Source organism: Syngnathoides biaculeatus, chromosome 11 (assembly GCF_019802595.1).
Source record: "Syngnathoides biaculeatus isolate LvHL_M chromosome 11, ASM1980259v1, whole genome shotgun sequence".
Taxonomy (NCBI): Eukaryota; Metazoa; Chordata; class Actinopteri; order Syngnathiformes; family Syngnathidae; genus Syngnathoides; species Syngnathoides biaculeatus.
The window spans coordinates 15,195,942-15,220,433 of NC_084650.1; the positions used below are offsets into that span (position 1 = coordinate 15,195,942).

Consider the following 24,492-nt stretch of genomic DNA (forward strand, 5'->3'; position numbering starts at 1 on the left):
GAGCATCTCGCTCTCTAATACTCACAACATCCATCAACCTTTACTTTGGTCTTCCTCTCACTTTTGCCAGGCAGCTCCATTTTCAGCACCTTTCTACCAATATACTGACTCTCTCGCCTCTGGACATGTCCAAACCAAAGTTTGCTCTCTAACCTTGTCTCCAAAACATCCGACTTTGGCTGCCCCCTCTAATGAGCTCATTTCTAATCTTATCCGACCTGCTCACTCCGAGCGAGAACCTCAACATCTTCATTTCTGCCACCTCCAGTTCTGCTTCCTGTTGTCTCTTCAGCACCACACTCTAATCTGTACATCATCGTTTCTTTCAAGTTTGGCCTTCATCCTAGCAGAGACTGTGACATAAATGTAAGGGCAAAAAAATTGGAAAGTTGGACATTCCAACTTCATAAAAGGCAGAGTGTCTACATGATTTTTTTTTTTAATACAGCAAAAGCACAGGGAGGATACTCCCTATTAATAGCAAGTCCTGACGTCCTCGCAGGGATAGGTTTCACTAACAGCAGTTTCTTCAAGCTAACTGCTAATTTTGAGTCAGCCAAGCATGAGAATCATGCATTAAAATACATTGAAATTAAATGCATATCTTTCCCTCTAACTAATGCAAGTAAAGCATTTTTAAAATTTCAAAACATTACATTAAACTGTTTCACACCAGACACTTTCAGGCTATTTTTTTTTTTATTGTACTTTTTTTGCCTCCATGACTGTACTCTACAATAGCCCATTCTGGTAGCCAATGCGGGGACGCCAGAAAGTGTAGTACAGTGGATGAATGAAACTGATGAGGCAAAAACTGTACATCTCACCTGTTATCAGTTTTTATCAAGTAGTAGATGGGATAGGATAGATGGGGAGGCTAGAACCTATCAAAGGCATTTCCATTCATTTCAATAAGAAAAGATTTGAGTAAGAGTTAAAAGGGACAGGACAAATTCTCAAGGCACCACTGTATACTACATTTAGAGCATCCTCGACTTCACCTGAAGACCTTCCACCATCATATTTCTTTTGTGGCACAGAAATAGGTTAAGAAAAGTTTTTTTTAAAAAGTTAGTCTCATTTACGTGGGAGGGTAACAAACCAAAAAAGTTTTCATGCGCCATCTACTTTATCGGGTTTGGAAAGCATCTCCCATGATGAATGGGGGATTCACTGAAGCTGGTTTAAGGTGTACAGTATCATTTTTATAGTTATGTAAAATCATTGTATTGCATTTTTCTTTTGACCGAGTAATTGTACATTATTCACACCAAAACGGCTGATTTCCTGTTCAATTAAACATGTGCAAGATTTTTTTATGTATTTTGATATGATAGAAATGCCCACCCAATTTCAGGTGGCTGTGTCAAACTGGTGCCATGGGCCTTTTTTGGGGGCGGGGTTATTTCATGGTAGAAACCCTGCAATTTCCTGCAAGTGGATAACTCAAAATTGGCCAAGTTCCTTTTAGGCATTTCAGGCACGAGTCAGACTTTCTGCATCCAGTCATGCATTTTTTATGTAGATCTCTGAAACTGGTGGCAGGGGGGAGAATTTTTTTTTTTAGTTGAAAAAATTAGACTAGTTTGCCAATGAGTGAGCAGATTTCCAGCTACTATCGTCACAGACCTAAATATTGACAAGATGTCTTCCCTCCACCAACCCATGGAATTGATACAGTTTTTCCCCCAGATTCTTGACAGATTTATTAATCAGAAGCTGTTGCAAAACACTCATGCAACCAGTGTATCAAAAACAGTACAGTACATAAACAATTACAGATTGGAGATGGCCGTCAACAAAGAGCCTGTCAACACCACGCAGGTCGCCAGGGAGAAGATTAAGAAGTTGAAAAAGCCCTGAGGATAAAAATGATAAAAAGTGCAGCATGTTGAACAGGGGGGGGGGGAGTGTGTAGGGTGGGGGGGATTCATTTGAAAGGATGGAAAGGTTGAAATACGTAAAAAAAAAACAAAAAGGTCGCATGAAAGGAAGGCTGCACGGAGGAATGGAAACAAGGGTGGAAGCAAAAATTAAGATGGCGGAAAGATGTGTAAGGAGGATGCAAATAAAGAAATAAAACTATTCTTTCTTCCAGCATCTACATGAAGGAAAGAAAGCATCTATGGAAATAAACGAAATGATGCAAGGGAGGGAGTGAAAAGAATGTTAGAAAAGGAACATGCAAAGAAGAAACGATGTAAAGACGGAAGTAAGGCTATATATGATAGGAAAGGAGGAGGAGAATTTAAGGGTGGAGGGAAGTGTATAGTATGGAAAGGAGGATGTGTTGAAAACAAGGAGATATATACACACACAAATACAGTACAGTCATGTTCCTATTGAATTTTTTTTTACCTTAATCTCTCTAAACACCAGGCTTCCCCAAAGTGCTGCAACCAGCCCGTATCCCTGCAGAGGGCATTTGGGGAGGGGGAAAAAAAAAAGAAAAGAAAAACAAGTGTTGCCTTTTAATTGAGCAATTATAATGCATGCCAGCCGGTGTGTGTGGGGAGGGGGGGGGGACCATAGAAGACCGTCAAGCATGACTGTTCGGGATGGTTGAATAGGAAGAAAAACGATCAGTGAAACTGGTGGGTTGAGATAAGAACGCTGGACGGATGGTAGGAGGGCGGAGAAAATGCATTCAGAAAATCATGAAACGCTTTGAAATAACCATGCACACGTTTTTTTGAATGAGTGGTTCACTGTGGAACCTCGCAGGAAAAAATATCCAGGGAAATCCAAAAATATAACACTGCCCTCCCCAAAACTCATTTAAATTTCAATAAAATTCAAATGAAAATAGTTGAAGTAGGTTTTAAAAAAAAAAAAATTACAGATCTAAATTATTGCATGAAGGCGCCACATGTAAAAAATGTTGCCTGAATACATGTAAAATTAGTTGTAGCATGAAAAAAAATAAAGAACATGGGATTGGACAGGACTCTATTCATTTTGTCAGACAGAAAAATAAGCAGGGCTTCAACGTGCAGCTCAGACATGGGGATTTAAAAAAAAAAAATTGGGGGGATTAAATCTGATGCAATTTAATATTGGTTTAACAAGAGCTGAACGACATTTATTCAACATGAGATTGTTTTGGGCCCGGTACTTGAAACTTTATATGCCACTTTTAAGTCAAACTCTCCTTTTGACAATATAAAATAGAGGGAAATTGTTAGTTAACTCACTGCATGGCGAGAAAAGCAGAATCATACTTCCGGTTTCACTTTTGAAGGACTAGCTCAAAATAGATCCCAATCTCAGATGGGGGGGGGGGGGACTCAATCCGACATTACTATCAAAAGGTGAGCGTTTGAACGGGACATACTCACCGCCGTCACAATGGGATACGTGACCACCGCGCTCAGGTAGTTGTTGGCCAGGTACCAGCAGTAAGTGGCCAATGCCCACATCAACCCCGACAACAGGCCTGCGAGCAGCAAAACTCGTGTCATTTTTTTTTTTTATTACTCCAATGAAACACCCCTTTAACAACTGCTTATTTCTACTTAACATGACATTTTTTTGCAGTTTAGCATAAAAAAAGGATCAGGGCCATGTGGTGCTTTACAAATATGCACAAGGTCATTGGTAATTTATTTTAAAATTTGCATGACAAGGTTTGTTGAAAAAAATGATGGAAATGAATCCCCAAAAAAGTACTTGATGGAAAAAGAACACTTCAGTGGAAACAAAAAAATTGTTAACCCAAAATAAACTCCAGTCTCATGACCATCAGGGAATGTGATGACCCAAAAAAAAGGAAAAAAAAAAAAGAGTCAGTGTAGTAAAAAAAAAAACCCAAATGTTAAAAATGCTCAAAATTACTTCTTGATCTGACCTTTAAAAAAAAAACTGCACAAAATTTAATTCAATGTGCAAATTACCTAAAATTGTTTAGCTTAATTGACATTTTAAAAAAAAAAATGTAACTGTGTAAACTTCATTTTTCTCCTGTATGAAAATGTACAAAATAAAGATGCGACTGAACAAAAACTTTATAGTACATAAAGTGGGGGGGAATGGACATTGTTAGCTGTGACGAAGAGAGCAGCATAGCAGTGTAAAAAACATAACCCTTACCCTCCCATAAGGAGAAAAGTGTAGAGGATATTCTGAAACTACAAGGTGGAAAATGACAGGGTGCCCAGACCATTACTGTAAACAGAAAATGATTGCTTACAGTGAAAGGGATGAGTGCCACTCGGAAATGCGTAAATAGAAAGCTTCAGGCACTCAATGGGAATCGGGGGCTCCGGATTTCAGCGTAAAGCCATTCTGAGAAGTGCAGTGTAGTTACACACTTGCAGGACTGACCTGGCAGAATAGCTCTGGAGTAGATCCTTGGCCTGCTCTTCATGATGAAACAATAGATGGCAAAGTACAGCGTGCTCGCCGCAAATATGCCGCAACTTTGCCCGTAGACGTAGTCCAGGTCTGCGGGCGGAACCAAAATACGTTTTTGAACATATTTCAACGGCGTGCCCTGTGATACGCACCGTAAACGCTGGCGCCGTGGAACACGCTGTCGCGGCATGACGAATGGGTCTTGATGTAAAGCATGGGCGTGAAGGAGGAGCCGTAGAGGACGCCCGCCATCACGGCCAGCAGGCAGCCTCTGAGGACAGTGGCCATGCAAAACACCATTTTAGGTCATCTTCCCCCCCATCCCAGACAAACAACTCAAATTTGACAGCCATGTTCATTTACATTTGGAAACAGTAGTAATAGACAATTGTAAAAGTTTCACTTGGCATCACAATATGACCAAGACATGAAAAAGTCAAGCCATTTTTGAAAAGAAGCAGGAAGGCGGCCATGTTGGTTAAAAGTGAACTTTTTAAAGTCATTTCTGTACTAATTGCACCATTTTGAATGTTTTGCTTCCTTAATCAGTTTCCCTTCAGATGAAATTTGGTGGGCGTGTAGACCCACACAAAAGTCTTATGTAGCCGTTCGTGAAAAGACAGGATGGCGGGAGTTTTGTTTCATAGTGGCCATTTTAGAGCTAATAAACTGCACAGTTCAAATTCAGCCTCGTAACCAGTTTCAGTAAGCAGATAGATTTAGTGGGCAAAAAAAGTTTCATGAAGACGTGAAATTAATTTCCGGACTATAAACCGACTCCCCCCCCCCCCCCCACACGCGCTTTCAACCCTGCAGTTTATGAGTTGATGCGGCTAATTTGTGCATTTTTTCCAAACGACCGGAAGGGGGCACTCGGACGGAAAAGGTAAGAGTGAGACCAGTGGAATATATGTGCCGAGGAAGTGACTTTTACCGATCCGGCCCTGTTAGGGCTGCACTAGCGTGTTCCTGCCGTGTCTGATTTTTACTGGTATGTTTTTTTGTAGCTGGTAGCGCGGCGCTAGCATTAGCCATTTTGGTTTGAAGCTGTGCCGCCACCCCTGGGGTCCTGCCACTGAGGTATTTAACCACCGCAAGACTCGAGATAGGAGCGTCCACTTCCCCATTGGAAAACAGCTTTTTGTTGTTTCCTTTTCTAAAAATCTCTCGCGCAAGTACGTCGAGTATGGCTCACACAAGGCGTCTCCGCTTGGGCCCGACAAAATCGATCCAGAACTTGGACGAAGTCGAGCTGTAGCTACCAGAGGTTGTTCGCTGCATGAGAAAAAAAAATGAAAACGAAGCATGAGTATAAACCGTAATGTCTTCGGAAATGTCAAGTCATGTACTGACCCCGTCGATGAGCAGCGGAACAACTTCGGGATCGGGCTGCAGCTGCACGTCCGTTTTCACGAAGAAAAAGATGACACCGCTGGAACGACAAGGTGATCCATTTAAGAGTTCCAAAAGTAAAAGGTTCTGCAATTCATATCTTTACAGATATTTAGCTGGACCAAGTGGCAGTAGCTTCAATCTTTCACTTAACGAGGACGCCATCATTGGCTTTTTATTCAATTTGAACAGATTCGGCAGAAGTGCCAAGCTCTACTAAAATTTACCTGAGCAGGCACAACCCGACTCCGCAGTAATTTAACGCCGGCCGCGACACGTCCTCTGCGGGGATCCCGAACCAGCCGAACCTGAGCACGGTCAGACGGGGAATTAGCCATTAGCCGGCGTGGCAGGCTAATGCAAATTAAACAGTCACCTTGCGGTGGCCCAGCCGATCATCATGCTGGCGGAGCCCCAGATTAAAATGCCCAGGCTGAGCCCAATGGCCTTGATGATGGTGACGATCATTACGGTTCCTGAAAATGACAAGGGACAAAATACATGGCGGATTTCGGGGTTAGCGACAGCAGACGTTATGCAGAAAACTGTCGTCATTGGAAGTAATTGTCCACATTCATAAAGATGACAAAACATGAACGCTGGTACTCTTCAGTCTCAAAAAAGCAAACCAGCGGAAATTATAGGACACGCTGCACTAAAAGTGCTCACGTGCGCTTGCCTCAAAACAAAGCTGGCGAAAACACAGATTCAATTCTACTTGCTTCTATTTCAAGCCCGATATGCGGCTCATCTAAAAAGAATACGATGCTAAATCATCCGTTTCAGTTTTGGGCATGTACAAAACGCAACGTGGGGGGGGGGGGGGCAATACATTTGCGCATTTCAAATGTGAAAACTCCAGCAGCAAAATGTTGACGGAAAAAAAAAGGTTGCAGTACCAGATACAAGTTGGAATGTTACATGGATATGCTTGCAAGAGTAAAAAAGTGAGTGCTACGAGAATTAAAATATATAACGTAAACGGGAAGGTGGGGGGGGGGCTATATGTAAAACACATTGGTAGAAATACCACAATTAAGAGTAACATTAAAAATAGGTTTAATATGAGGATGTGTCCCAAAGGGGGAGGATCTGAATAAGGCGTAAAATTATCAGGGGAAAATTTACTACATTAAAGCTGTCATTTCAGCAGATAGTCAATATTCTGAGAAAAAAAATCCATGAAGTAAAAAGTTGATTTTACTAAGGGGGGGAAAAAAAAAAAAAAAAGAAAAAAAGTCCAATATGTGTTCTTGTCTACTTGGACGTTTAAACTGAAATATCAGGGGGGGGGAAATCATTATGAGGCATATGGGGGAAATAGTCAGATTACAAGAATAATGCAATAATGGTAAAAGTAGAAATGAGATGCAAATTGCAAAATTAGGGGGGAAAAAAAAAAAAAAAAAAAAAAATATTCTGAGGTGGGGAAAAGGCAGGAGAATTAAGTTGCAATATTGCAATTAAAAGAACTCCACTGCTGATTGGTTAAAAAAAAAAAAAAGTCAATTTACAAGAATAGAGTTGCAACATTAATAAACTGCAATGGGAAAAATCATTAAGCTCCTAGAACAAAATTGCAATGTTGACAATACTATAGTACTATAATTTAAAAAAATCTATTACAAGGAAATTAATGCAGTGAAAAACAAGTCAAGGGGATAAAATTAAGTTCTTGGAAAAAAAAATGTAATTAAAAATAGTCATGAGGAGAAAAACTTGTCAATGTTCAAAAAGTTGCGCTCCAAATGAGTCAAATAAAGTCACAACGACGTCAACGTTACAGGAAAAAAAAAAGTTTAAAATTGGTCACAAAAGGAGGGTAAAATTAATATCGGTATTTATCACTCGTACATCACGAAAGAAAAGCACGACACGCAGCAATACGAGATTGATTTCACTTCGAGGACATTGCCTCGTAATCGAGCTCGTACCTGTGGCCCAGATGACGCCCCCGAGCATCGCCAGCGGATAGAATTTGGGAGAGCCGAGAATCAAATCTCCGACCATGGACACCAACCAGATGGCGGCACAGTACACCCACTGGAAAAACATTCCTGTCCCAAAAAAAAAAAAAAAAAAAAAAAGTCACGCAGGCGACGGTGTGCACACAAAGACGAAAAAGTAAGCCACCTGCACCATAGACAACAAGAATAGATCAACTACTAGAACCAAAACTTACTACCTTATTGTAAATTTGAGCAGTTTAGAACCACCTACACCTAATAACCTAAAATTAAGATTTCGATAGTCATATTTTAAAGCGCAGAAATGACGAGATAAGGCATAAATTTCGGGTGAATACTGGTATTAAAAGAAAAAAAAATAATCAAGGTTTCGTTCTATTTTTGACATACAGGAAATGCATTTTTCTAAATAGGGGAGTTAATAATTGTGTACAATGTAAATGAAGAAATAAAAAACATTTTAAGTCCATATGTACCTGCCCTATCCGCTTTTAAAAGTCACTCACCATCTCCCGTCTCGATCCGCTTGATGGGAACAACGTTGCTTCCGTACAGCAGCACGGCGGCCATGTTTGCCACAAAGCCATAAGTGATACGAGTCATATTACTGGTGGCGTTAAAACCGAACTCTCCATCTTTTTCTCCAACCTTTTCATCTCCAAGGCCACCTTGGGGAAGAAGGGAGGAAATTTCAAAAAGCAAAAAATACCCAAAAACCATAAAAAAAAAAAAAAAAAAATTCTCATTATAAACATACAAACCTGGTGCTTTTGTTTGTTCACCGAAACAACAAGCGATCACAAGCAGGACGACAAGTAAAACACATTTGACGGAAAGCATGTTAAAAAATAAACTAAACGGGACTCCCGGGCCCGTTGGACTCAGCCTGGGTTCGATTCGGCGGGAGGTCAAAGTGGAGGACCGGGCGAGTGCTCAGCAGGTGCTGTCAATCAACCAATCACAGCGTGAATTGCACCGGCAGGGGGCAGCACTAATTGGATGACGTCAACCCAAGCCGGTGCGTTCATTTTGCTTTTAATTCAATTAAATGTCTCCATGCTCAAGATCCAATTAGGGTTTTAAATAACCTACAATAAAATTCACTGCTTTCTGTAACGATGCGGGGCACAATATATTTGAATCCGGATTGAATCTAGAATGTAAAATGACAATATTCAGACGGAAATATTGCAATATTATGAAAAAAAGTCAGAGGATAGACAGATAATATTACGAAACTATATTGAAAAAAAGGCCAAAGGTGAAGCGAATAAAATTGCAACATTTGAAAAAAAAATTTCAAAGAATTTCAGATGTGAAAATGCGATACATTATGACAGAAATTGTATTGCTTGTGTTAATTGTAATGTATTTTGCATGTTGATAACGACACTTGTGAGGATAGGTGGCTCAGAAAATGGATGGATTATTATCATATATTTTAAAAGTAACAGCTTGTAATGTTTGGCGACACAATATTTGAAGATTTCATGAATTTAATCAATGATAAATGCTTATTTTTTGTGCTACAGTTATTCCTTATTATGTATTTTAATAACATACGCAGTGTTTGTTCATTTTCAGCTCTTTTTTTGTTACGTTTTGTAGCACATTCCCTAATTGTTTCATAAAATCAAAAAGATTAACATGATAATCGTATGTTGCTGATTTGTTTGCAATATGACAAGGAAGATAATGTCCAACATAATCAGATTATTGCTTCAATATAAAGAAACGGGGAAGAAACATATTCCGCTGAGAAAAAAAAAAGTTGTATTATGAGAAAAAAAAGATGCTGTGTGTTCAGAATGTCACAATGCCACGCGAACAAAGTGACGACCATGAACTACGAGGTTAGTGTCCGTCTATGTGAATAAAATAATAATAATAAAAAAAAACCTTCCATTCTCCCTAATCAAAAAGTTATACAGTCGCCGAGGCAGGGTCGCCATAGCAACAGGAGCTGTCGTATTCTCTTCATGACAAGCCGCCGTGTCCCGTCACGTACTTGATTTAAGATTAGACAATGTGTCGGCGAAACAAATGATTTCTCTATTAAACAGTCGGGACTTGACATTTACTTTTGCTCACCTCGCTCTTTGAGATCACAACTGCCAAAAATTATTAGCATGATAATCGGTTAGTCACAGATTATTTTTTGCAATTTGTCAACTGAAGGGATCATATGGAAATTGCGGCTTTTCGCACCAGCAAGGAGCTGCTCTTATAGAAACGTCAATAACTTCAAGCTTGAAGTGTGCAAACAAACATCCATCCATCCATCCATCCATTTTCTTCGCCGCTTATCCTCAGGAGGGTCGCGGTGAGTGCTGGAGCCTATCCTAGCTGTCACCGAGCCAGGAGGCGGGGTACACCCTGAACTGGTTACCAGCCAATTGCAGGCCACATAGAGACAGACTACAGTCAGACTCACAATCACACCTGCGGGCAATTTAGAGTGTCCAATTAATGTTGCATGTTTTTGGGATGTGGGAGGAAACCGGAGTGCCCAGAGAAAAGCTACGCAGGCACGGGGAGAACATGCAAACTCCACACAGGCGGGTCCGGGATTGAACCCGGGACCTCAGAACTGTGAGGTTAACGCTTTAGCTGATCCACCGTGCTGCTGCAAACAAACAAACAAAAAAATAATAAAAACAAGAGAATTATACATTTACCATTTAATTGACAGCAGCTTCTAGCAGTATTCGTCACATGTTTTATATATGATTATATATGATAATGCGGATTACAATGAAACCAATATGTTGGCTTTTAACGCTTTTAGCTGTAAGTGGAAGACTTTATCCGACTTTCAAATGTAGCTCAATATCGTTGACAATAATGCACAATCACAACAAGGAAAGAGGAGTGACCTTTGATCTTAAGAATATTTTTGGGCTTTCTTCATCCATCCGTTCATTTTCGACCACGGGTCACATGCTTTGATGATGAAAAGTAAAAAAAGTAAGAGTAAGTAAAAGTCAGAAAAAGTAAACCCGATGAAAATCACTTGGGAAACACGCAAGTACTTGATTTATTTTCAATGCGACGGTGACCCCTCCAACATGGCCGCCATGTAGGGACACAGCTTGGTTGCCACGGCCTGCTGGCTTACCACGCTTCATTTTTTTGTGCTAAGGCGAATGAAATTGTCATTGTTAGCATAAAGTTCATGTTTACATTTACAATTCTAAGCAAGTGGCTTCACGAACAAGTAACGTTAGCCAAATAGCTAGCAGATATTACCGTCCCTTTTCATTAATAACCGAATCAGCCGCTGGTTTGCTTATTCGATGCTAGTTTATCGCGTGTTGCCGCATTGAAAGGCAAGTTCTGTCTCTCAGGTTTCACATTCCTCTTTCGTATATTTGGTGAAATCGATCCGAATTTAGCGGGTGTTAATGTAAAGCCCTGTTAATAACCTACGCAACATAGAGAGGGTGGAGACACAAACGTCTATATTTAAACCAGTTTCCACGTCAGGAAATCCTGTAAAAGTGCTGCCATGTCCTTTCCTCCCTAATGAACGAGTTATTTTTCCAGCGTGTTGAAGCGTTTCCCACTTGTTCTTTTTTTTTTTTTTTGGGCCTTACTAATGACTTCAATATCCACTAGCAGATGTCCAGGTATGAATTTATAATTTCGCACGCTGTCAGAGGTGACCTCCGGTCGCTTACACTCGATTAAATCAAACGACACCAGATGATCGCAAGTCATGGGATGTCATTTGCAAATAAAGCAATATAAACACACACATCCCCACTCGGGTGGGGATATAGATAGATAGATAGATAGATAGATAGATAGATAGATAGATAGATAGATAGATAGAATAGATAGATAGATAGATAGATAGATAGATAGATAGATAGATAGATAGATAGGATAGATAGATAGATAGATAGATAGATAGATAGATAGATAGATAGATAGATAGATAGATAGATAGATAGATAGATAGATAGATAGATAGATAGAGAGAGTGGTAGAGAGAGCTCAATAGATAGATAGATAGATAGGATAGATAGATAGATAGATAGATAGATAGATAGATAGATAGATAGATAGATAGATAGATAGATAGATAGATAGATAGATAGATAGATAGATAGATAGATAGATAGATAGATAGATAGATAGATAGATAGATAGATAGATAGATAATTGTCCCAACATTCCAAGAAAAGGGTCACAATGTTGCAATAATAACGCTGCAAAATTATGACGGAAATTGTTTTTCGAATTGGGGAGCTGAACCAATCAAGTAACCCTGCTAAAAATGTTCTGTAGAACATTTCTATAGAATCTCTAAAGAACTATATAACTTTTGGACCCAAGTCCTATAGAATTTCTCTAGAAATTCTACAAAAAAATCAGAGCCAAAAGTTCTATAGAACAAGTTGTGGTGTACAAATTCTATAGAAAATATTTAGCAGGGAAAATCGATGAAAATGTGTCTTTTACCGGCAGAAAAAGGAACTCGTGTTTTCCACTGGGTGGGAATAAGAAATAAGGACAAAGTTCTGGTTGGTCCGTGTTGTGGGTCAGGAGTTCGCTTCCAGTGCGCAGTTGCATCCTGTCCAAAAAAAAAAAAAAAAATCAACTCAACTCAACTCAACTCTCCCTCAGTTCGAGTTTGGCTCGGTCCACCATGCAAGGAATTTAAATGGCTCGGATGGGTCGCTTTGGGTCCGGACTCTGGCTCCGGAGATGCCTCCTTCCCAAAAGAACTTTAACTGCGGCACTTGTATGCACCTTGTATTTCTTTTTCACCCAAGTGAACCTCTCTCTCCGGAGCCCCACCTGGACCAGCGGACGGAACCAAATCGCCCCGAGCGGGGCGTCGAATTCGGGGGTTTCGAAAGAGGGCTCGGCGGCACCGACCCGCTCCAACGTGGTGTACATCACCCTCAAATCCAAGCGCCTCAAGCCGGCTCAGATTCGCGGCACGGTGCGACCCAAACTGCGGAGGAAAGCCAGAAGCGGCGCGCTTCCGCGTTGGGATTCGCCGGCCGGAGCGGAACCGGAGCCTCCCGTGAGTTCTATCCGGATCTACAGCCGGACTCCCCCGCCGTGGCTGAGCGCGCGCGACGTGGCCACCATGCGCGCTCTTGCCGGTGCCAAAGTTTTACGCGTCCAACAAGCGCGAGGAGCACCGTGGCCGCTTTTGCTCTTCGAGGGAACCGGGCCGGGGGAGCCGAACGCGGCGTGCGGACTCGCCCGCGCCCCGGGGGACTCGGCGGAGGTGTTCGCCTTCCATTTGGACCGAGTGCTCGGACTCAACAGGACCTTGCCGGCAGTGAGCAGGAAGTTGGCCTTCCTACACAGTGGGCTATTCATATAATACTATAATATTGATTAGAATATGTAATAATATCAACGTTCAAAATAATCAATTTTTTAAAAAGTCTCGAAGCGCTTCACGGGCCCAGAGTTGACAAAATCGGGCCATTCCCCTGACCTAAACCCCATCAAGGTGGCAAAAGTAATCACTCAGTGCTCATGTAGAAGTACATCTACTTTTGTTAAAAAAAAAACACACAAAAAAGTACTCGTGATTCAACTCATTTACTCAAATAAAACAAAAAGTGTAGATTGAAATGCTCTGAAATCCTAAAAGTTGTTTTTTTTTAACTGTCAATTATATACAATACTCATTTTAGTACAGTACAGAGATGGACAACTTTAATACCAAGTGCTGTCAAAATAAATTGCGTCATTAATCAGAGTTAATACACAATTGTTAATATTTCGTGATTAATCACGTGCGTTAAAAAATTAATTTCAACAGCCCCACTCATTACGCTGTTTCGTCCTGCTTTTCATCATGGCGTCATCACTCTTCTTTAATGGCGCTATGATTAGCCATGTCTGCTATCGGGCGGGGAACGGTGTTATCATAACATAAAAGTGCTCTGTTATGGTAGAGGAAACTTATTAAATGTATATATATTTTGCAAAATATATTTTTTTTTAATTCTTAAAAATAATCAACAAAACAATAAAAGCGCCATGTTGGAGGTGCTCACACGGATGTTTGTGGGATGTGGGGGGGGGAACTGGAGTAGCCCACTTCCCCCCCCCCCCAAAAAAAAAAAAAACCATAGAAAACACCATAGAAGCAGAGAGATCTCCTAAATCCCAAACAGGAAGGCCAGAGCCAAGATTTGAACCCTCAACATCAGTACTGCAACGTGCTAACCACTCATACACTGTGCAAAATTAAATATAACAAAACTTGCTATGATTATCTAATGATGAGAACTACAAAAAGAGACCTCAGTTGTATGAGATTTTCTTTTTTATGTTACACTGAAAAATGCAAGAAATTATAGATTATACAAGAATTATTGTTGGAGTGGATACAAAGAATTTTCACAAAAAGTTCAATTTTGGTTCTGTCAGTCTACAGAATATGTCTAAAAAAAATTGTTATTTGTTCCTGCCCGCATTTGGAAACCGTAATCTAACGTTTTTATGTTTCTTATATAGTAACGGCTTCTTCCTGGTTGTGTCGGCTTTCAGCCCATATCAGTACAATACTCGTTTCGCTCGGTATTTTTGTCTTTGGTTCATACGCGCAAGTACGTTAGTCTCTGCCACACAGAATTCGTCTTCTTCCCGAGTGGTATGATGGCTAGATATTCCCAATGGTATTTACACTTTCATATATTTGTTTCAAAAGATCTGATTGTGGCACCAGCAGGCATCTGGAAATTGCACCCAAGGATGAAACACACAATTCTCTTCCTGGTATCTTGGCTGACTTCTTTTGAATTTACCACGATTTTAAATAAAGAAGCAAAGGGCTTGAGGTGTATATTGTTAAAATATATATTATATAGTAAATAGAAATAATTTTGGTAATCATAATTGGCAGGAAAAGTTGAATCTAATTTCATGTTAGTGGAGGGAAAAAAAGTTTTTTTTTTAATTTATATATAGTGCGCGTAAATATCAGGCTTCAAAAGCGGCGAAGTAATTATGCATTCTGATGCGTCTTCCCTGTCCAGATGGCCAGCCCAGTCCAGTGGCAGCGTGGGAGTCGTCTCTGGACCCGGATGGCGTGAGCCTAACGTGGGCCGAGTACCAGAGGTCTCTCCGGCAGAGATGCTGGATTCGTAACGTCGCCCCGAAGCCGGGGTCAGGCTGCTCCGCCGTCCATCACTACGAATGGAGCAAAGTGGCGCTATTTGATTTCCTGCTACAGGTAATAAATAGATTGTTGAAGACTTTTGAAAAAAAAAAAAAATATATATATATATATATATATATATAGAAATATACGTACGGCATAATGCCAAACCTGATCTTCCGATCATAAAGATATTCATCTTTTTCCACAAATGTTTCTAAGATAACCCTTTCAGAACAGAAGATAGTCCAGCAGCTGTTTTCTACAGATTAAAAAAAAAAAAAAAAAATTCTCAGAGGAAATGTCTTTTGGCGCAGCAATTTCCTGTGTGGGAGGCATTGCAGTCCGCACTTTGGCGTCGTGCGCAACTAAGGGAGGGAAGCGATGTTATCGTCGGGTGTCAAACAACGTTTGGCTTTTCACGGAAATGCGTCATTTTATGAGCTCTCGCGGCCCTGCGCTAACAGTAAAAATAGCCACGTGAGTCTTCAAATTTTTACTGAAATTGTTGCGTAAAAAAAAAAAAAAAAATGGAGGTCAAGTGATAAATCTTTGGTCTCCAACTTCCTTTGCGACAAGGCATTATTTTCATAGATTTGCACGGCGACAAGATAATAATAATTATTATTATTAAGATGAATGTAGTTGTACTTAGCGAGAGCCCAGCTCGTTTTCCTAGGGTCAGAAATTCTGCAAAGGAGTGACCAATTATTAACTGTATTATTTATATTATTGGTAGCACGGTGAAGCAGCTGGTAAACCGTTGGCCTCACAGTCCTGAGGTCCCGGGTTTGATCCCGGCCCCGCCTGTGTCGAGTTTCCATGTCCTCCTCGTGTTTTCTCCGGGCACTCCGGTTTCCTCCCACATCCCAAAAACATGCAACATTAATTGGACACTCTAAATTGCCCCTAGGTGTGATTGTGACTGTCTCGATGTGCCCTGCGATTGGCTGGCAACCGGTTCAGGGTGTACCCTGCCTTTTGCCCGTTGACAGCTGGGATAGGCTCCAGAACTCCCCGCGACCCTCGTGAGGATAAGCGGCAAAGAAAATGGATGAATATTCTATTTGTCCACTTGAGGTCACCATCAACACACTGCACACAAACAAATATCCAGAAAAGGCAGGTGTGGTCCGCTTGCGTGGCATGAAAGTCATCCCCTGCCAGGGTGCAAAAGCTACGCACCTTGCTGGCTACACCATAAGGTACTACAGATCACGGTGACAGTTTCGGTGTTGGAGGCAGGTGCTAGCTGCTGCTTTCCAAAATACTTTGCAGTGCTTTCTTAACAACAGTTTGTAGTAAATCAAGCTAAACGTTGCTCTTTACTTGCATTTGTTCCATATGGTATTGTGTATAAGCCACTGTGAATGTCGGGCTAGATTGTCATGTCATGTCATTACCCAAGCCGCTTATCCTCCCAGGGGTAGTGGGAAAGCTGGAGCCCATCCCACTAGCTTTGGGCGAAAGGCGGACCACACCCTGAACTAGTCGCTGGTCAGTCACAGGGCAGATATTGACACCATCACTGAGCGGGAATCGATCCCACGCTGCCTGCATCAAAGGCAAACATAAAATAAATAAATATAATAATATAATATAATGTATATAAAACTCTTTAACTGTCTCATCATATTTACATATGAAATTTATGAACTAATTTTGGAATCAGAAATAAAGGGTAGTGGGTTATTTGGTAACACAAAAATGCTTCTAATTGCTCAATGTTATCATTTCTGATGTATGACAATTTTAAATTTTGGTACAGATTTGAACAAAAAAAAAAAAAAATCATGGAAGTTGAGACACATGATTCGCCTCGGCGGGCCACATAAAACCATGCAGCGGGCCGGATCTGGCCCCCGGGCCTTGACTTTGACACCAGTGCACTCCGCCATCTGGGCTGGGTTGGCATTTATGAATTACATATTTTCAAAACAATATCATAGGAACAATGACAAAAAATGAGAAAAATAAGGGCTCAAGTCTCATGTTGTGTCAAACTCTCGGGAATGAAAAAATAATTTTGAGGTGGGTTTTAAAAGTGGCGTGCAAAGAAGCTCGTCTAATGTACGCTGGGAAGTCGTTTCGTAGTTTAGGACCAGCGACGGGGAAAAAAAACAAAACATCCTTGAGGCGCCGGCTAAGAGCGTAGGAATGAAGGAGTTTGGAGAACTAGGGCGAGGCGGGCATTTTTAAGACGAGAAAACAAATCTTAAGGTTAATTTCCACGGCCAGACGGTGGAGGGAGGCCAGAATGAGAGTCACGCACTCCCCCTGACGTGTTCCAGTCGGGAAGCGAGCGAGCAGCATTTTGAAGCGCTTTGAGGAAGGACCGGCTAACTAGCAAATTTCAGCGCATTACAGTATAATAAACCAGAACAAGATGTGATCATGGCATGAATTAGTTTGACACTCCCGCTGTGCATAAAAAGAGAAAAAAGAAATCATTTTAGTCAGGCCCCCGAGGTGGAAAAAAAACTTGGATTTAATTACTAATTACTGCCCCAATTTGCGGATCCAAATTAAAGCCCGATTTTGAGACTGTTGGCAAAGTGTGCCAGGTCAACAGAGTTGCTCCAGAATGCCCTGAATGTCCTGGCATTTTAATTGCACTCTGGACAGAATCAAAATGTCCGGTTCTGTGTAAACTGAAAGCAACCCAACCCCAACAGAACTGAGCCTCTTTTGTATTTTAAATACATGGAATTTGAATTTATCTTTATCAATAAATATGGGCTGTTTGTCTCTATGTGCCCTGCGATTGGGTGGCAACCAGTTCAGAGTGTACCCCGCCTCTTGCCTGTTGACAGGCGGGATAGCAGCACCCCCCGTGACCCTTCAAAAAAGATAAAAGAATACTTGCCTGAAAATGGTTACATTGTCTGTCTATATGTGTTGCCGCATCATTTGTGTTCGTATATCAATGTCTTAATGCCTAAAAACACTGCCACGTAGATGCTGTTCATTAGCCCATCTATGGCGCTTTGGGGCCCCTTCCATCGAGCCTGTATCTGAGCTGCTTATCCTCACAAGGGTCGCACAACTGCTGGAGTCTATCCCAGCTTTCGACGAGCAGCAGGCGGGGTCGACCCTGAGCTATCCATCCATCCATTTTCTTTGTCGCTTATCCTCACAAGGGTGCTGGAGCTTATCCCAGCTTTCAACGGGCAGTAGGCAGGGTACACCATCGAACTGGTTGCCAGCCAATCGCAGGGCACATCGAGACAAAGAGCCACATTCACAATCACACATAGGGGCAATTTAGTGTCCAATTAATGTTGCGTGTTTTTGAGATGTGTGAGGAAATCGAAGTGCCCGGACAAAACCCACGCAGGTACGGGGAGAACGTACAAACTCCACACCGGCGGGGCCGGGGATCGAACCCGAGTCCTCGGAACTGTGAGGGCAACGCTTTGGCAGCTGAGCCAACGTGCCGCCGACGCCGAACTAGTTGCCAGCCAATTGCAGGGCACGCTCACAATCCTAAAAAGTCTCCAATTAATCTGTCAAATTATTGCTTTCTGTAAATTGAGTTGAGTGAGTCAGATTTTTGTTTGGAACTCAAAGCAAAAAAAAAAAAGAAAAGCAAAAATGGCAGAACGACGGCTTGTACCTCCGAAAATTGACAAGTTGGGTCACTTGTGCAGTATCTCAGGGTACTACTGCATGTGTGACCACAACGATGGGTCGCTGCCGAATGACTTTCAGTGTATGTATACAACACTATGAGCTCATTTCAGTCCGTTTTGTGCCTCCGGAGTGGCCATTTTGTTTCTTCCCACGACTGCTCCGTGATTGCTTCTCACAGACGTCATGACAGGTTTTCCGGGGCTTCCAATTCAAACCGCTCGTCCAATTCAGCGAGAAGATCGGTCACCGTGTTGTAGAAATGCAAGTCTTGTCCTGTCGGGACCGGATTCTCAACAATCCAATCCGATGTTCCGCATGTCTGGGGAAATAAGTTATAGCTGTCAGTCGTTCCGCATCGTAATGATCAAAGTACTGCAACAAAATATTTGTACTTTATTACTTCCCACCACTTGCAAAATCTACAGTAAGCTGCCAACTCATCGGTTCTTCTTCTCCTTCTTGTGGCAGATTCACAACCGTCTGGATCCCAGCTGCTGCGGGTTCAGCCCCCGGGAGCAGGACGAGTGCCGCGAGCCTGGCCGCCGTTTTGAATGCACGCGAGGGGACGACGTCCGACTGGCGAACGTGGCGCGCAGGCGTCACGACCCGCGCCGCTTGGTACTCACCGTCAACAAGGGCCACTTTGACCGCGGCGAGGACAACCTGGACTTCCGGGTGCTGGAGGGGATCAAGGAGTAAGTGGATTGGACTGGTTTCTCATGCTAAAGATGAGTAACTTTTGATTTTTTTTTTTTTTCCCCAGACGGTTAGGGTAATGTAATCATCATTTTCCATGCATAATATCAAAAGTTAACACAGCATTAATATTGAATGCCGATAATATATGCTAAATAAAATGTTATGCAACAATACAGTTAAAATGCATGTAAATGGTCCAGTTTGTGAGGGAGCGGCACGGACAAATAACGCTAACGAGTTGAAAAGGAATAACAATGTGCTCCCGTTGCATAAGTATGCTCGGGAATATTTTCATTTTTTTTCCTCAGGTTTCGGCTTGTGAGCATACACTAATTAGCGCTAATTAGCGCGGTTCAAAATTATTCTGACATTCATTCAAGATTCTCAAAAAGATGAAAAATGCAGCGATCTTATTTTAGTTACACGGGAAGCATTTTCTACATCATATAGAACTTATTTTTTATGTTGAGAATTTAAAGTAGAAGTACAGTAAACATCCATCCATCCATTTTCTGAGTCGCTTATCCTCAACAAGGGTCACGGGAGTGCTGGAGCCTATCCTAGCTATCTTGGGGGACACCCTGAACTGGCTGCCAGCCAATCCCAGTGCACATTGAGCCAGACAACAGTCGCACTCGCAATCACACCTAAGGGCAATTTAGAGTCTTAAATTAATATTTTTTTTAATTATAAAAATGCCAAAAGTGAACAGCTGTCTTTAAAGCAAAATACAAAAAGAACTTCAGCAGTACTTGGGAGGAAAGCCACTTCACATTGCTTTGTTGTTTAAAAAAAAATATATGAACAAATGCTAGGCATATTTGCATCCATCTATCCATTTTCTTTGTCGCTTATCCTCACAAGGGTAGCGGGGATCCATGCTAAACTGGCCCTAAGCTATCGTTAACTGTCATGAAGCAAACTCTGGAATAAGTGATTTGATCTCTTGCTGGAAATGTATTCGTTACAGCTTAGAGCAAGCAACTATCCATCCATCCATCCATCCATTTTCTTAGCCGCTCATCCTCACAAGGGTAGCGGGTAGTGCTGGTGCTTATCCCAGCTGTCAACGGGCAGGAGGCGGGGTTCATCCTGAACTGGTTGCCAGCCAATTGCAGGGCACATACACAATCACACCTAGGGGCAATTTAGAGTGTCCAATTAATGTCGCATGTTTTTGGGCTGTGGGAGAAAATCGGAGTGCCCGGAGAAAACCCACGCAGGCACGGGGAGAACGTGCAAACTCCACACAGGTGGGGCCGGGATTGAACCCAGGGCCTCAGAACTGTGCAGCCAACACTTTACCACCTCTTCCACCGTATCATGTTAGCCAGCATATTTTCTTAAAAAAAAAAAAAATACACTTTTGTTCACCTTGTAGCCAAATAAGGTAATAAAAATGTATGTTTTTGGTAAGAATTGAAAAATGCACACCGTGCAGTGTAAGCGTGGCAGTTTTGGAACACGTCACGGAAGCATCTGGGACGAGCGGCTCGTGCGGCTTTCCCACATGACTCACTTTTGGGTTTTCCACTTCGAAGTCCTCCCAAACAATGACTTTATTGCAGCAGAGGCAGGCAACAGGCACAAACAACGGCGTTTCCCAGAGTGACGACCGCCGCGTCGGTTCAGATCTCAGTCAGAGCCAGAAGACGGTGATCCGTCTGCGGCATGCCAAATTTGAATAATTCTATTTCTGCCCCCGAGGAGGCGTCTTCCATGCGCTTGTGTCGAGCAGCTGCTTGAAAATGGGGGGCGTTTTCCCGTGTCAACCAGCAGCGGATTGCAATTTAAAATAATGTTCCATGTCCACCTATTTACAAAACTACCTATCCACAATTTTGTTAAGTGGAACCTATAAAATCTGCTATATTTGACGGGTCACGGGTTCTAATCCTTGCGTCCAGGCTGCCCGAGAGTGCCGTGGCAGTGCTGAGGAGCGGCAAGCTGCGCGAGAAGCTGCTGCAGTCGCTCTTCCTGGACCGGACGTACTGGGAAAGTCGGGGCGGGCGCCCGGGCATCGACGAGCTGATCGACGTCATCGAGCGGCGGGCCCGGATTCTGCTCGCGTACGCCGGCGCTCACGGCGTCCTGGCGGTCCGCATGACCGACTGACGGTGCGGGAACCACGGGTAAACTTTGTCCAGGGGACAAAGTGGCACCTTGCGTCAACACGAATGTGAGCTGTTCAAACTCGTTCGCATGTTCTCTACTCCCAAGATGCGATTTTTATGTACGCTAGTGGGCCGCATTCATTGATCAGACAGGCTTGCTCGAGAGTTGACAGATGGAGTCAATGGACGGTTGGATGGATTGATAGATCAGCTTCACGTGGAGTCTGATATTCCCATGAGAATCCGGTAAGAAGCAAAAAACCTAAGAAAAATGCTCCATGTAAACACAAATAAACGGGCTGAAAATTGAATGAAATTTCATTCGGTTACACACGGGTAGATTATTCCTTTCCTAAAACTGATGAACAGTCATGCAAACGATCTTCTTCTTCTTCTTTTCCTTTCGGCTTGTCCCGACTAGGGGTCGCCGCAGCGTGTCACCTTTTTCCATCCAAGCCTATCTCGTGCATCTTCCCCTCTAACACCCACCGTCCCCATGTCCTCCCTCACGACATCCATCAACCTTTCCTTTGGTCTTCCTCTTGCTCTCTCTTCCTTGACAGCTCCATCCTCGAACACCCTTCTACTAATGTACTGACTCTCTCGCCTCTGGACATGTCCAAACCATCGTCCATCCATCATGGCCGGCCTCACCACTCTTTTCTAAACTTTGCCCTTCATCCTAGCGGAGACTCTCCTGTCGCATAGAGCACCAGACACCTTCCGCCAACGGTTCCACCCCCGCTTGTACCCGTTTCTTCACTTCTTCTTCACCACACTCACCGTTGCTCTGTATTGTTGACCCCAAGTATTTGAAGTCATCCACCCTCGCCATCTCTTCTCCCTGGAGCTTCACTCTTCCTCCTCCACCCCTCTCGTTCACGCACATATATTCTGTTTTACTTCGGCTAATCTTCATTCCTCTCTTTTACAGTGTGTACCTCCATCTTTCTAATTGTTCCTCCGCCTGCTCCCTGCTTTACCTGAATATAAAAGCCACGCAAATCGGAATAATCGGGCTGCATTGTTTCTGCTCGTGATCCGTCACGATGAAAATTCCCACTTCAGTCATCATTTACGTGCTTGAAAATACGTTGTACCGGTCTGGAGAAGAGCCGAGAGGAGCCGAGTTTTTGTTCTGGGCAGGTTTTGCGTGGGAGTAAAAAAAATAAATCTAAAATCCGGAGAGGACAAAACGAGACGTGCAGTCGGTTGAATCACTTGGAGTTTGCCATTGCGCAAGAGAGTGGCTATCACGTGCTTCGCATCTAAGTATCGCTGCAAGTGATTGGCTGATGCAAGATTAGGATTCCACCAATCGGTTGCCACATTTTGTTGATGATGTCATCGCCTTTATAGCCTGTCTAACAGGCAGCTCCGCTAGCTAGCACGGCGCTCCAATAAAAGTCACGAATCATCGCCTCCATGGCAGCATATAAGATACATTTCGGGCAAATATTGTGATCGTGAAAGGAGGACAAGGAGTAATTAACAGGAGAAGACGGCTAAGCCATGCTAAAGCGGCCCTAAGCTATCGTTAAATGTCATGAAGCAAATTCTGGACTAGTTGATTTGTCTCTTGCTGGAAATGTATTTGTTACAGCTGAGACCAAGCAACTATCAATCCATTTTCTTAGCCGCTCATCCTCACAAGGGTCGCGGGGACTGCTGGAGCCTATCCCAGCTGTCAACGGGCAGGAGGTGGGACACACCCTTGAACTGGTCGCCAGCCAATTGCAGGACACATAGACAATCACACCTAGGGGCAATTTAGAGCGTCCAATTAATGTCGCATGTTTTGGGGATGTGGGAGGAAACCGGAGTGCCCGGAGAAAACCCACGCAAGCACTGGGAGAACATGCAAACTACACACAGGTGGGGCCGGGGTTGAACCCAAGACCTCAGAACCGTGAATCCAACGCTTTACCAGCTGATCCACCGTGCCGCCGCATGCAACTCTGAAAGGCAAATGAATGAGAGCGTGCATCTCGAGAGGAAAAAAATGGAAAACACAGCCAATCACAAGACTGTCCGAAAACTGGAAAGAATTAAGGCGGTATCGTTAATGTCAGCCAAAATGAGTAAAATATACTTTTGATATCGTAGTTGTTGAGTTATTTGTTGTTACATAACGTCAAAGACACAATGTAAAATAAGGATGATGTCTTCATGTGATTAGAAATAGTGAGATTTTTGTAATCTGAGCCGGAGCGCCGCACACTCTGCTTTTGTATGCTCCGAGAGTCCGAAGGGGCTTTGCGGATTAGTTTTTAGTGTCTGTGACGGGCATTCGCGCCGCTGTTATTTTGTCCCCTCGGCACAGCCGCAGTAGTAAATCCGGCGTAGTCCCAGCTCCAACGTGTTTGTCCTACAAAAGACCCCGTCTGCACTTGCCATACTGCTGTTTCCATAACAATAATAACTTGGTATCTGTGTGCATGCACACTCTCGCATATATGAAGCGGCTCGACGTGCGTGTGTAATTTTCATTGTCTACAAATGTTAGCAACACCGCTTGGGATTTATATACACTGTATATGCTGTTTGATTAAATTTTTTTTTAAAGATGACAAACGTTTTAAACAAAACTGTGTATGATTTTTTTTTTTTTTGGAGGGGTAAAATACATTCTTTAAAAAAAAAAGAAACTACTCAGTGTTATTAGAAGGCTGTTTTTAAAATTCCATACAAAATAATCAAAAATAGGATCAGAAATATGTCACTATTGTTGAAGAAATACAAAAAAAAATTAAATATAAAGTGGTCTTAGTATTATTCAAATGCTTTAAAAAAAAAGTAAAATTAAATAGTATTACTATTTTTGAAATGCGATTTTAGTTTTTTTCCGAATGAATTTAATATTTATTGTAGAAAAAAATGTACCTTTGTTAAATAAATGAGTTTTCCTTAAATGTATACTCTATATATTAAACTGTTTATTGATTAAGATTTTTTTTATATACAAAAAAAAGAAGAAACTTCTCAGTGTTATTAGAAGGCTGTTTTTAAAATTCCATACAAAATAATCAATAATAGCATTGGAAATATATCACTATTACTGAAGAAATGAAAAAAAATAAATATAAAGTGGTCTTAGTATCATTCAAATACTTAAAAAAATGTGAAAGTAAAATTAAATAGTATTACTATTTTTGAAATATGATTTTAGTTTTTTGCCCAATGGATTTAATATTTA

General features: G+C 42.1%; 2 protein-coding genes and 1 long non-coding RNA gene across 4 annotated transcripts; 1 reads left to right on the forward strand and 2 right to left on the reverse strand.

The window, feature by feature from the left end:
• Positions 1-1,691: 1,691 nt before the first annotated feature.
• Positions 1,692-8,715, reverse strand: tmem144b (transmembrane protein 144b). The gene is made up of 12 exons (XM_061835865.1): positions 8,474-8,715; positions 8,219-8,380; positions 7,680-7,802; positions 6,122-6,221; positions 5,973-6,053; positions 5,707-5,785; positions 5,549-5,628; positions 4,506-4,624; positions 4,324-4,443; positions 3,339-3,436; positions 2,359-2,412; positions 1,692-1,859 (listed from the first exon to the last, which is right to left on the reverse strand). Exons 1-12 carry the CDS (start codon positions 8,550-8,552, stop codon positions 1,776-1,778), a joined length of 1,179 nt encoding a protein of 392 aa, XP_061691849.1. The 5' UTR covers positions 8,553-8,715; the 3' UTR covers positions 1,692-1,775.
• A 3,660-nt stretch (positions 8,716-12,375) lies between these two features.
• gask1b (golgi associated kinase 1B) lies at positions 12,376-24,087 on the forward strand. The gene is made up of 4 exons (XM_061834842.1): positions 12,376-13,042; positions 14,729-14,925; positions 18,952-19,178; positions 21,090-24,087. Exons 1-4 carry the CDS (start codon positions 12,382-12,384, stop codon positions 21,295-21,297), a joined length of 1,293 nt encoding a protein of 430 aa, XP_061690826.1. The 5' UTR covers positions 12,376-12,381; the 3' UTR covers positions 21,298-24,087.
• LOC133508611 (uncharacterized) lies at positions 14,772-19,032 on the reverse strand. Of its 2 annotated transcripts, none has more exons than XR_009797103.1 (4): positions 18,891-19,032; positions 18,467-18,802; positions 16,254-16,404; positions 14,772-14,882 (listed from the first exon to the last, which is right to left on the reverse strand). It is a non-coding gene; the product is annotated as an uncharacterized LOC133508611 (long non-coding RNA). The 2 variants fall into 2 exon arrangements; XR_009797104.1 differs by having other exon boundaries at positions 18,876-19,017.
• Positions 24,088-24,492: the final 405 nt, after the last annotated feature.

Excerpts from the sequence above, each read along its gene's own strand:
- gask1b (XM_061834842.1), top strand. The coding sequence starts at position 12,382 with ATGGCTCGGATGGGTCGCTTTGGGTCCGGACTCTGGCTCCGGAGATGC. Across the intron at positions 13,043-14,728 it reads GAAGTTGGCCTTCCTACACA|ATGGCCAGCCCAGTCCAGTG; the intron begins GTGGGCTATTCA and ends TTCCCTGTCCAG. Across the intron at positions 19,179-21,089 it reads GTGCTGGAGGGGATCAAGGA|GCTGCCCGAGAGTGCCGTGG; the intron begins GTAAGTGGATTG and ends CCTTGCGTCCAG.
- tmem144b (XM_061835865.1), bottom strand. The coding sequence starts at position 8,552 with ATGCTTTCCGTCAAATGTGTTTTACTTGTCGTCCTGCTTGTGATCGCT. Across the intron at positions 7,803-8,218 it reads GCGGATCGAGACGGGAGATG|GAATGTTTTTCCAGTGGGTG; the intron begins GTGAGTGACTTT and ends TTTTTGGGACAG. Across the intron at positions 6,054-6,121 it reads ATCGGCTGGGCCACCGCAAG|GTTCGGCTGGTTCGGGATCC; the intron begins GTGACTGTTTAA and ends GACCGTGCTCAG.